The following is a 13,061-nucleotide window of genomic DNA, read 5'->3' as shown; positions in this document are numbered from 1 at the left end:
ACACAAATGAGCAGGGAAATGAGACGTGGGCGCGGGCTCCCAGCCCCCAGGCCCGTGCGGCTGGCGCTCCCCCCCTCACGCTCAGCCCTTTATTTGCCGCGTCTTTTGACAACCGCCTGACAACAGGCTGAAAATAATCCGTCTCTGGTACAAAAACGGCTCTTCCCACAGCAGAGCGTTCCAGGCTCCGTCCGGGGGAGGGAGTGCCAGGTGCCGCGGAGGGTCTGTGGGCCCGAGACAGCCCCCCCCCTCCCGGCTGCTCCGGTCCGGGGCGGCGGGGCGGGAGGGGGGTGAGGGCGTGGGAGCCCAGCAGACCCGGGGCTGGCTCTGTCTGACTCCCTCGGTGGCCTTTGGTGGCTCAGGCACCCGGCCCTCAGTTTTCCCATCTGGAAAATGGGAATAACCCAGCTCATTCCCAGCGTTGGTGGTGGGGTCACCTGAGGCGTATGCGAAACACAAAGGGGTGGGGCGTTCAACTTCCGGGTCGAGGCCTGGCCCCTCCCAGCCCCGTGGCCTGTGGCCCTGTGGCCCTGTGGCCACGGCATCTCCCTGTGCTTAGGTTTCCTCATCGGTCCACCAGGGACTGCAGGGTGCCACCTCGTGGGAGGCGGGAGGGTGGCGTCCCCGCTGTGGTAAGGGGTCGCGTGCTGTGTGGGTGTCGGCATCGCTAGATGCACACGGCAACTCGAAAAACGTCCCTAAGTGGCAGCAAGCTGGCCTCTCCACTGGCTCCATGACCACAGTCAGCCCTCCCAGGTGCCCGGACACGTCGCCTCCTCCAGGAAGTCTGCCTGGCTTGCCAGCTGCTGGACAGGCCCTTCTCCGGGCTCCCTGGGGGCCGTCTGGCCGTGGCGCGTTTCCTGGGCCAGGAGCCGTCCGGCTGCTTGAGGCTGTGGGAGGCCCAGAGCCCCCCTCTCCCTCCCCCTCCTCCCCCTGCAAACTAGGTGCTCCCTGCAGCTCCGGCATGGATGAACGGATGAGTGAACGAGCCAGTGGAGGGGGGAGCCCCAGCGTCGACTGTGTGGGGTGCGAGGTGCTATCGGGCCCCCGGCTGGTCCCCTCGGACTGGTCCTCGGACTGGTCCCCGGCTCCCACAGCCCCTCACTTCTCCGCCCGCTCCTGCCACCTCCCCCCTCTGCCCGGGGACCTGCCGGCTCCACAGGCCACTCGCCCTGCCGGCCCGGCCTCACGGAGCAGCCACATGTGGTGGGACCCCAGCTGGTCACCCCCTCCCAGGCCCGGGCACCGGGGATCCACACACACACACACACACACACACAGCCTTCGGGACCTTCTTTTCCCGCGTCAATGAGACAGAGCGGCCCTGGCTGGTGTGGCTCAGTGGATAGAGGTCGGCCTGCAGAACAAAGGGTCCCGGGTTCCATCCGGTCAAGAGCACGGACTCGGCTGCAGGCTCCACCCTGGCCCCAGGAGCAGCCCACCGATGTGCTTCTCTCACACGGATGTTTCTCTCTCTCCCCCTCTCCCGTCCGCTCTCTCTAAAAGAATCAGTGAGAAAATACCCTCGGCTGAGGATAAAAAACAAAAATAAATAGAATGTAAAAACCAGACGGAGCGGACCCCGATGCCACCAAGGCCCCGGCTGCGGGAGTGGGGAGGCCGGGCCCTGGGTTCCAGCTGGGGGTGCCTCCTCCGCCCCCTGAGGCCAGGCCGAGGCGGGGTAAGGGCGCCGGCTCCTGCTGAGAAAGGGGGTGGGGTGGGGGGGGCAGGTGCTCCGGTGGAGACAGGGAGCTGGCAGCCTGGGCAGTTTCCGTCTCAGCACACCCCGTGTGCGCCCGCCCGTCACCCCGTGTGCGCCCGCCCGTCACCCCGTGTGCGCCCGCCCGTCACCCCGTGTGCGCCCGCCCGTCACCCCGTGTGCGCCCGCCCGTCACCCTGTGTGCGCCCGCCCGTCACCCCGAGCCGCGGGCACCGGAGGAGCAGCAGAGCCAGCGGGTCTCGGTGGCCCGGCCACGCCAGCCTATGCCTTCGGAACCGAACCGAACCGGGGACGGTGAGGGAGGCCGGGTCTTGCCCGGAATGGAGGCAGATCCCGGGGAGCGGGGGGGCCCCGACCGGACCTGCCCGCCCACCCGCCCGCCCGCGGCTCCTTAGCCGTCAGCCAGCAGCGCGTCCCCATGGCAGTGACTGCGCAGTGAATCACGTTTATAAATAACACGCCGTCTAGAGACGCGGCGCGGCTCGATGCGGGGTTCACTGAGCAAAGCTGGGGGCGTCTGCTGGGGGGGCAGGGGCGCGGGGGCGGGGCCTGTGGAGTCCCGCTCGGCCGGCCCTCGCTCCCTTCCTGTCGCCGGTCCCCACCTCCAGCCTGTCCGCCTCGTGTGGCCGGGAGGGCCGTTAAGCAGCTATCGTTGCTATTTTTATACATTTTACCCAGAATCTGTTATTAACTTAAATATGTTTTTGTTGATTTCCCAGAGGAAGGGAGAGGGAGGGAGATAGAAACATCCATGATGAGAGAGCATCACGTATCGGCTGCCTCCTGCACGCCCCACACTGGGAATGTAGTCCGCAACCCGGGCCTGTGCCCGGACCGGCACCGAACCGTGACCTCCTGGTTCAGAGGCCGATGCTCAGCCCTTGAGCCATGCCGGCCAGGCAGGGTTTGTGACTATTATCAGCAGGAGAGTTGGGTCTGACATGAGCTGCTCAGCTATTCACGGTGAAAGTCATGGGCACAGAAACATGCATTAAGCTAGGAAAGCCCCCATCACACACCTGCACTCACGCACATGCACACACACGTGCACGTGCACACATGCACTCACACACGCACATGCGCACGCACACGCTATCTAGCAGCCAGCTCCTCCGTGCACAGAGGCAGCAGGGGAGCCTGGGGGAGAAGGTGAGGGTCAGAGCAGCCAGAGGCGGGAGCGAGGGGCCTGGGACCACACAAGCCCGGAGGCCGGGGCCGTCCTCGCAGCCTCGCGGGGAGGCCTGCGGACATGGAGGCGGTTTCTTTCAACCAGAGGAGCCAACCCCCGGCTTCCCCGCGCCCAGGAGGCTGGACGCGCGGGCAGGGGCACGCGATGCCCCCTCAGGGCGTGGTGCTCGCTGCGGGAACCTGGGCAGTGCCAGGCCAGGACCGCCTCGCTCCCGCCTCCTAGCAGATCTGGAGCTAATTGCGCCTTGGTGGCCGGTTTAACCTCCGAATGGATCCTTCCAGCCGCCGGCAGCGTGGATTCTATTAGTTTCCACCTCCAGGAAAACACCCCTCCAGGGAGGACCTCACCCCAAGGGCAGAGCGGGCAGCGGACAGCCACCGGGACAGGCCCCACCCCTCCCGCCCCCCGTGTGCGGAAGCCGATCCTTGTCTCGCTAGCAGAGAGGTGTGGACGGGAATCGGAAGGCTGGTCGACCTTAGCAGCTCTGAAAGCTCAGGGCTAGTCCCTCACTGTGTGATGGAGACGGTGGTGGCTGAAGCAGCCTCCACCCGTCAGTCTCACGGTTGGCTGTTACTGGAATCTCCTGCCTGAGGGACGTGGGTGTATCCCATCCTCTTAATGAAAGCGATGGCAAAGCCAGAGCGGGCGGTCGTCCTCTCCTGGGCTCCTGCCTGGCCCCCGATATTCTCAAACTGATGCTTTTCTAGTCTCTTCCATTTGTGTGCGGCCTTTTCCAGCACCCGAACCCTGAACTGGAACCCAGAACCGGAACCCGGAACCACACAGTACGCGAAAGGGGTCCACCGTTGTGGTGCCATAGCTATCTGTGCCCCCCACCCCACCCCGTGCCCACAGCACGCCCGCCCACACCGCCGGCAGCAGTCCCGTCTCCGGATGGAGCACCTCCCGGCGGCGGCGACAGCTCCTCCATCCTCTGCCTCAATGGCCCACCAGCACCCCGTTTTCCCAACGAGGCCAGCGGGGCACACCCTGGAATAAACCCCAGCTGCTCCGTCTCCGCTGGGCTGTAGTGTGTTTCCCATTTCAGGGGGATGACCGGGATGGCAGCCACATACTCTCTTCCGTGAAACGATTCCTTTCCGGAGAGAGAAATCGGGAGTGTGCGTTCCAACCGAGGAACGAGGCCCAGAAAAAAGCAAGACCAGCCCGGCCAGCCGGTACGACTCCGTGGCCGAGCATCAACCCAGGAACCAAGAGGTCGCTGGTTCGACTCCCGGTCAGGGCACAGGCCCCCCGGGCTGTGGGCTCCATCCCCTGTGCTGGGAAGGGGGGTGGGGGAGGAAGCAGGAAGCTTTGGTGCAGGAAGCAGCCAATCGACGGTGTTCCTCTCTCCATCCCCCTCTCTCAAAATCAATAAAAATATTTTTTAAAAAGGCAAGACCACCAGGTGTGAATCAGCGTGCGTGCACACCGGAGCAGGGGGTCAGGCCCACACTCTGCCAGGCCCCCGGGGCCCACTGGGGTAGCCAGCCCCTCCTGACCTCCCATCAGCCTGACATTTCTCACGGAGTCTGTGAGCTCCCGGGGCGGGGCTGGTCAGCTCCTCCCCGACCCCCACCCCCGAGGAGGGACGGCAGTAACAGCCGAGGCGTGGGCCTGGCAGCCGATGGGCGTCCAGGGGGGCGCTGACCTGGCCCCCAGGACACACAGAGGCCCTGAATCACCCACCAAGACGGCACCCAGAGGCCTGCGGCCGGGGGAGGGGACCTGCTCCAGGAAGAAATGGAATCTCAGCGACGAAGAGAGAGAGGGTCAAGCGGGGCCGTGAGTGAATCACGTGATTCCCGTGACTGCAGGCCGGGGAGAGGCCTGGGAGAGGCTGGAGAGGGCCCGGGTGCGGCTGCGTCCCTGCGGCCCGGCCAGACAGCCGGCACCGGGCAGATGTGCCCACGGGGAAGCCGTATGGCCGGGGCAGGGCTCCCCTGTGGCCAGAGGCTCCCCAGCGGAGTCTGGGCAGTGTGGCAGGCCGCGGTCTCCTCCCAACGGCCCCTCCCACCCGGCTGTGCCCGAGTGGGTGACCCCTGGGCAGGCATCCACTCCCCGGTGAAGGAGGGGTGACCTTCCGAGGGCGTGACCTCTGATTGCTGTCCTGGGGGCCCGGGCCGCGGGGACGGACCCTCGCCATCTGGGCCAGAGGAGCCCTGTCCCGGCTCCAGGGGCCCCTCGGTCCCCTGGCTGCTGGCGGCAGCCCGCCCTCCGCCGCCTCCTCGGCCGCGTGCCTGGGGTCCGTGGCTGCGGCTCCGGCCTCTCAGACGAGCAGATGGGCAGGGCCCTCCCCCGCCCCCACCCCCACGGCAGCTAATTTTAACTGAACTAATTAGCTCCGCAGCTAGCTCAGCTCCTAATAAGGTCACGGTCGGTCGGACGGTAAACAGGAATTTGGGGGTGGGGTGGCGGGGTCTCCTGGGAAGGGGCGCAGGCGGCATTCTCTGTGCGATTTCCGGGAAGACCGGTCCGCCCGCTCGGCGTGGAAATGCCACACACACGAAGGACGGTAAACACGCCAGCTCAGAGCACACGGAAGTCCCAGCGGCCCTTGTTAGCGGTGAAGGGAGAATGCTGACATGAGTCCCAGCCAGTCAGTCCCCCAGGAGGCGGCGACTGCGGAGGCTCCGGGAGCCTCGGTGCCTGTCCTGTGCTCACCGTCCCGCCCGGAGGGGACCTGGCGCCCACCCCGCCCGCCCAGGGAGAGGCCGAGGGGCGGACTGAGCCGCCGGCCATGAACCGCCCGCCTCGGGCCTGCGTCCTGCCCCTGAGCCCCTCTCCTTCCTCGTCGTAATGCGGGGAGAAGCTGCGTCTAGCCGATCGGTATCCGGCTCAATCAACAGCTTTGTGGCGCCGGCCACGGCGTTGGGACAGGTTCCAGCCCAAGACTAAGGAGAGGGCACGGTCCGCTCGTGGCAAAGCCACAGGCAGGTCCCAGCACAGTGACAGCCAAAGGCTGCGGCTGTGAGCCTGACCTGATGGTCCGAACCTGTGGGCCCACGTGGCTGAGTGACGTGGCTGGGTGACGTGGCTGAGTGACGTGGCTGGGTGGTGTGGCTGAGTGACGTGGCTGAGTGACGTGGGCTGCGGGAGGTGCAGCAGCTAAACAAAGCCGGACCAGGTGCGTGTGATTGAGTGGACTCGAAACCTGAGAGCACGTTGTGACCTGCCCTTCCTCTGCCCCGGGGATCGGCTATAAAATAAGCACGCGGCCTGCAGGCTGTGGTACTGTCTCTCTGATCAGCGGGCAGCGGCTCTCGGAGCCCCAGCTCTCCTCCCTTGCCTGTCTGCTTTAATCCTTCACACTCGCCCCCACAGGGTCACCCCTGGCCGTGCTGAGTGTGGCACACAGCATCTCCCTCCTCCCTTCCCTCCATCCCACCAAACACCCCCCATCTGTCCATCCACCCACCATCCATCCATCCATCCTTCCTCTGCTTCATTCCTCCAACAAGTACGAGTGCCTGCTGGGTGCCAGCCACGCGGGATCAGGTCGTGAATGAACAGCCTCAGGAGCTGTCTGCCTGTTCTCGCGGGAGGTGGGCGCTCCTGAGCGCACGGAGTGTGAGTCATTGCAGGATTCCCCTTCGTTCCCACCCCCCTACCCCCGGGAGCCCGAGCCCGCCCTCTCCCGGAACGCCGGGGAGACCCGCGGCGCCTCAGCCTCTGGCTGCACGTGGGCTGGCGTGAGGGAGCACCGACGTGCTCCGCGCCCGAACTCTGAGGGTCCGAGGGCAGACACCGCCGGCGCTGCCATCAGGCCCCGGGTTCGAGAGCCCACCACGGAAGTGGGTTCTGACAAAAGCCCTCCCCGAGCCCCTCGTCCCCTCACACGGAAGCCGGCCCTCCGCCCGCCCGCGCGCCCTCCCCGCCGTCCTGTCAGAGGTGCTGGGGGCCCGGCTCTCACAGGCAGCCAGGCGGAGCTCGGGCCTCGGCGTTGTTAGCACGGAAATGCCACTGCCCTCCTTCTCGGAGATAAACCAGCCGGCGGGCGGGCTGGACCTCCCGCCTCCAGACCAAGAGGAAATCCCAGCCCCACCGCCCGGAACCCAAACAAACACGGTTCCAATCAGATTCTCATCAAAACCCTTCCTTGGTGGAGAGCAGGTGTTTTAGATGAAAATGGGTGAGAAAAACACCAAGCTCCTGTGCAATCCATCCCTGACAGCAGCTCAGAGCCGGCCGCTCTCACCCAGGCCCTCCCTGCGGCTCAGAGCGGCAGGCCACCTGCACGTGGTCCTGGCTCAGGCGAGGACCCCCAACCCCCAGCTCGGAAGGAGGGCAGGGCTGCTCCCCAGGAGCCGCCAAAGGCGAGTGTCACATCAGACGAGGGGCCTGAGCAGGGCCCAGGAGAGCCGGATGCCCACACCCCGGGGCACAGGCAGCAGAGATGGAAAGCAGAGGGGTTGAGGGGCCAGACCCAGGGGAGCGAGGGCACACTCTGGGTGCTGCCTCCCCAGGAGCTCGGCCACCTGCCCGGTGCCGGGCGCACAGCTGGGCCCAGCCTGGGCCACGGAGGCCTGGAGCCTCGGCCGGCCAAGGGCGTCCTCTGCGGGTGCCCTGGACGCTGGGGTCACCCGGACACACGCCGTGAAACTGGGGGTCCTCGGGGGGGTCCCTTTTCCCCTGGGCTCGCCCACCAGCCCCCACACCAGCGCTGCTTCCCGGGCGGGGCCAGCAGAGACGCGGTTTGGGGTCCCCGGGGCCGCGGGCAGGCGGGCGCCCCTCACACACCAGCCTCCTCTGAGAGCACCCGGCACCCACACCAGGAATGTGACGGGTCAGTCCTCCCCCAGGGCCTGGGGGGAGGTTCCCGAGAGCAGGCCCCTGAGGGCAGTGAGCGAGGGCCTCACCCAGCAGGACAGGCATCCAAGGGAAGAGGAGGCACCCAGCAGCCTGGCTCAAGGGCTGAGCGTGGACCTAGGAACCAGGAGATCAGGGTTCAATTCCCGGTCAGGGCACAGGCCCGGGTTGTGGGCTGGATCCCCATGGGGAGCACACGGTAGGCAACCAATCAATGATTCTCTCTTGTCATCGATGTTCTCTTGCTCCTTCTCCCTTCCTCTCTGAAACCAATAAAAACAGCCCTGGCCGGTATGGATCAGGGGATAAAGCATCTGCCTGCAGACTGAAAGATCCCATGTTCGATTCCGGTCAAGGGCATGTACCTTGGTTGCGGGCACATCCCCGGTAGGGAGTGTGCAAGAGGCAGCTGGTCGATGTTTCTCTCTCATTGACGTTTCTAGCTCTCTAGCCCTCTCTCCTGCTTTCTGTAAAAAATCAATAAAATATATTTATTTTTTAAAAGGGGGGGAAAGAAAATAAACTATCTTATAATGTTAAAGAATGTTAGGAAAAAAGAAACACTTTAAAAAACACACACACACACACACAAAAAAAACCCCTGATCCCACCGAGCTAGTATCGGGGGGTGCAGCCCTCGGAGGCCACGGGGGTGGGCCCAATGCAAGAAGCAGCAATGGCCGCTGGCCCTGTCTCCGCCACGTGAGAGCAGAAGTGCATCGGAGGGGCCGTCACCAGACCCAACCTGCTAGAGCCCGACCCGGACTCCGGCCCCCGGCAGGGAACAGTGTCCGCCCTTTCAGCCCCCCGCCCCGTGCGGCCCTCGGCCAGCAGCCCCGGCTCTGGGGAGGGAGGCAGGAGCCTGGCCCGCCGCTGTGAGAGGTGGGAGGTGAGCATCCAGGCCGGGGCGGGTGGGGAGGGGAAGTTGGGACAGGGACGCCCCAGAAACAGGGTGGGGTGCAGAGAACCGGGGAGCAGACATGGCTGAGACCCAAGCAGGACACACGGGGACACTCCCGTGAGCCCCGAGGATGCACAGACCCCCCCCACGGTGGCTCGTCCCTTGGGGGGCCTGGCACCCCCGGGCGGCTCGTGTCCACGGCGGGTCCAGGCCTGCCATCAGCTGAAGGGACAATGGGGGGAGGGGCACCTCACACCCATCAGAACGGCCACATCAGCACCCACAGCGCGGGTGCCGGCGAGGCGGCGGGGAGGGCCGTGTGCAGCTGGTCTGCAGGGCCACCCGTGCCCTCCGCCCGCCGTCCTGTGTGTTACTCCTCACCCCGGATACTCCCCGGGTTTTTAGAGAGCGGGAGGGGGAGGGGGAGACAGAGGAGCGTCGATGGGAGAGAAGCACGTGTCTGCTGCCTCCTGCACACGTCCGGCCAGGTCCAGGTGCGTGCCCTTGGACAGAACGCAGCTCTATCCACTGAGCCACACCGGCCAGGGCTCCAGCGTTGAAAACGTGGACCAGAGCGGTGTGGTGCCTGCCTCCCTCCAGCCGAACCCCAGCCCGGCGGCCGGGCGCACACAGAGGGCCCGGGCGGTGCAGGCCCAGATCAGCCGATCTGCCGAGAGGACACGGCTCAGGGCCGGGCCTGGGACTGCGGGCCGTCCCCGCGAACACAAAGGAGCCGTGTCTGCCTCCAGCCAGTGCCCGCGTCCCGGTCAGCAGCCCCTGTCGATCGGATCCGTTTCCCTCCCCACAGCAGCTTCCCAAACACACCGCCCTCCGCGCGGCGTGGTGCACCTCTCTTCCCATAAACACGCATGCACACGCACACACACACACACACACACACACACGCACGCACGCCACCCGCCCCCTTGCATTGAGAAATCCGTGTGAAAGCACCACCCCCTCCACGCACCAGCCCGGTCTCCGAAGCATAATTACCGGCGCCGTCCCGAAGCCTAGCAACGGTAACCAAGCGCCCTCCGCGGGCTCATCGGACCCCGGCTCACACCGGCTCACACCGGCTCAGGGAGCGCACGGGGGGGGGGGGGGGGGGGGGGGGGGTGTAGCCGCGAGGACAGACGCGCGGAAGGACAGGCGCGGACACCGACCTCGCCCGGCTGAGGAGGAGCAGCCCATGTCATCGCGGCCATCTGCCTGCCCCGCCCCCGAAGCCGGCACAAACACAACCACAAACACAGTGGAGGGAACCTGGGTTATCCCAGGGCTTACCTGCCGGCACCGCCGCTAACCTCCCCGTGACCGCAGGGACGCGGCGGCCCCAGCCTGGGGTGGGGGCCTCCGCCTGCAGCAGCCAAGCACAGCTCCTGAGACCGGGCTCTGACCTCAGCGGCCGGCGGGCGGCGGCGGCGGGGGATAAACGTGGGTGTTCACTGACCCGCCACCTGCTCCCCGTGGGCAAATAAAAGGCCCGTGGAGATCACAGCAGCCTGCGGGTGCCCGTCAGGGGACCAGAAGGCGAGTCGTAGCTACACTGTGTCCTGTCTCTGTGCCACTAAGGTGCCCGCAGCCAGCAGGTCTTACCTCTGTCCTCAGCCGAGCCCTCTGCTGGGGAAGGCGTGTCGGCCTCCTGGTGGAAAGCTGCTTACCCCCCAAATGGGAGAGACCAGCCAGGAGCCGCCCGTCCTGCGCTCCCAAGCCCCCTCGGCGCCCCGCGTGGCCTGGCGGCGCTGGAGGTGGTGTTCGCGGGGGACAGGTCAGAGGCGGGGCCTGAGCTTGAGGGGGGCTGGCGAGGACGGGGGGTCCAGGGCAGGGCTGGAGGCCGGGGCCACAGTGCCCAGTTGCTCAGCTCCTTTCCGGGGCCAGGGAAGGGAGCCACGTCCCGCCTCCCCCCACGGGGGGCGCCCCACTCAAGGAGGGGCTGAGCAAGGACAGTGAGGGTGGCCCCGGATCCACAGGGCCCGTGCTGGGGCCCGGGCGGCGGCGGCGCTCTGAGGCCAGACGCCGCGTCCTGTCCTGCTCTCTCGGGCCGGGGAGGTGGCGGGGCTCGGAGCCACTGCACCTGCTGAATCCCTTTGCAGACATGCGCATGTGGCTCTGCAGCGCCCCACGGAGGTGCTGCCCGCCATGGCGTGGCCTGGCTGGTCTCGGAGCCACGGCTCGGGCCGGCTCCCAGGAGGGCTCATGCAGCCGCGGGGGGAGAAGATGCTCGGCCGGGCAGCTCCCAGAGGCGGGGGGACCAGCCACACCGCACGGCACAGACCGGACAGCCAGGCCGAGGCCTCGCCGCCCCCGACACTGACAGCAGGGCGAGGGGCGCAGGCAGGGACACACAGCGCACCCGCTACCTCTCCGGGCGCCGGGAGCCCCCCCTCGATGGGATGGTGCCACCCATCGCAGACGCTCACCGCTGCCGGTCCAGGGGGCCTGCTCCCCGCTGCGGCTCCTGTGCAGGCCCGGGGCCGGCGGACACAGGCCAGCCGGCTCCTCCGCGATGCAGGGCGGGGCCCAGCTGCCGGCGGGGCAGCGGGAGGGAGGAGGTGCCCCGGAGACGGTCCTCCTGGTTGGCATGAGGGGCACTGGAAGGGAGCGGGGGTCAGCGGGCGGCGGGCGGCACCGGGGGGACGGTGCCCAGGAGGGCGGAGGGGTGCCCCCGGCCCATCTGGCCTCACCCAGTCGCCGCCTCTCCGTGTCGGTCAGCGGTCCCCGCCTTTTCTGGTCCCGCCCACCTAAGTGTCTCTCAAATCCTGATGCGCCCCCATAATTCCTACTATTCAAAAAGCGAACCCCTGTTCCCGTGAGGAAGCCTGAAGGGCCGTGAACTTGGTCCAAACAAGATTCCCAAGAGCAGGGCCTCCACGAAGGAGAAAAATCAGAACCAAGGACAGCGAGGTCCTGAGGGAGGAATCACTAAGAAACTGTTTAAAAATAATAATAATAGGAAGTGTCAGGAAAAATAGCAAATAAAGCTTGGAAACACACCATAGAGACCTGGAATGCACACACATGTCACCACGTGTGCTTATATGCTATACGTGAGGCCCTAGGACCACAGACATGCAAAGCTCCCTGTGAGGGACACGTTCTCGCGTTGCCCCCTTACACGTCACGTGGCCCCCCTTACACGTCATGTGGCCCCCCTTACACGTCACGTGGCCCCCCTTACACGTCATGTGGCCCCCCTTACACGTCACGTGGCCCCCTGTGGGCCTGGCCCCACGCTGGGAACCGGGGTCTGTGGAGGCGGGTGTGTGGCAGAACCTTCTAGTGAACCCGTCGGGGTCCGGCCCATCCTGAGGCCACTTCGCCCACTTCCTGCTCTGACTCGTGGGTCCCCGAGCCCGACGGGCCACGAGGTGGCCCCGGCACAGGCAGGGGGCATCGCCTCTCCGCTCTCTGCCGCGTGGCTAAGCTCAGACTCAGCCCGTCTGAGGAGGAGGGCGGGGGGTCCGCCCACGCCCGCCAGCCCCCCTGGCCCCACGCACCCACGTCTGTCTCCTTGTGGCTCCTGATGTACTCCGCCAGCTCGAAGTTGCCCGCGATGATCGCCACCTGCAGGAGAGGAAGGCGTTACGGCCCAAGACTGGCCCCTGCGCAGCGACAGCCAAGGAGCCGATTGGGGCCTTAAAAAAAAATAAAATAAAATAAAAAAGCCCTGGCCAGTTGGCTCAGTGGGTAGAGCGTCGGCCTGCAGACTGAAGGGTACCGGGTTCGATTCCGGTCAGGGCTCATGTCTGGTCCTGAAGCCACAATGAACAGGCTGGTGTCTGTTCCCATGGACCCGGGTCCCTGCGCAGACACCTCGATGCCAACAGACTGCCAGCTGTGCCTGCCGCTGCTGCTGCCGCCGAATCGGCCGCACGTGTGAGCAGGCGCACACGCCGCCCACGCCCTTAGCAACACCCTTCAGCACCAGCCGCGGCGCCGACCGAGACAGACGGAGAGACCATAACGACAACCGAGAACAGGGTCGCCCGCGCACGCCAGGGCAGGGACTGACCGGGCAGCTCACTGGCCCGACCCTGTTCTCCCAGGACCCGGCCGAGGTAGCCCTTGGGAGCCCTGACTCCCCCTCCTCCCGGGGAACCAGAACCCCATGGAACCAGGACCCCATGGGACCAGGACCCCATTGAACCGGGACCCCATGGGACCAGGACCCCATGGAACCGGGACCCCATGGGACCAGGACCCCATGGAACCAGGACCCCATGGGACCAGGACCCCATTGAACCGGGACCCCATGGAACCAGGACCCCATGGGACCAGGACCCCATGGGACCAGGACCCCATGGAACCAGGACCCCCTGGGACCAGGACCCCATTGAACCGGGACCCCATGGGACCAGGACCCCCTGGGACCAGGACCCCATAAAACCCGGGCCCCGTGGAACCGGGACCCCATGGGACCAGGACCCCGTGGAACCCGG

The 13,061-nt window shown here is 66.3% G+C and overlaps 1 protein-coding gene across 1 annotated transcript in view; it reads right to left on the bottom strand.

The window, feature by feature from the left end:
• The window catches only part of LOC311628501 (SH3 and multiple ankyrin repeat domains protein 2-like), a gene marked incomplete at its 3' end in the record, with an annotated part of 63,148 nt that overhangs the window by 22,826 nt on the left and 27,261 nt on the right, over positions 1-13,061 (bottom strand). Inside the window, exons 10-11 of the mRNA XM_084895717.1 lie at positions 12,120-12,186; positions 11,043-11,213 (exon numbers count right to left, since the gene is read on the bottom strand). Of these exons, the coding sequence (XP_084751843.1) occupies positions 11,043-11,213; positions 12,120-12,186 (238 nt within the window). The remainder of the gene's footprint in view (positions 1-11,042; positions 11,214-12,119; positions 12,187-13,061) is intronic.

This window comes from Pipistrellus hanaki (assembly GCF_964339955.1).
Source record: "Pipistrellus hanaki genome assembly, chromosome: 9".
Classification (NCBI taxonomy): Eukaryota; Metazoa; Chordata; class Mammalia; order Chiroptera; family Vespertilionidae; genus Pipistrellus; species Pipistrellus hanaki.
This window is presented reverse-complemented; position numbering and strand designations above follow the sequence as displayed.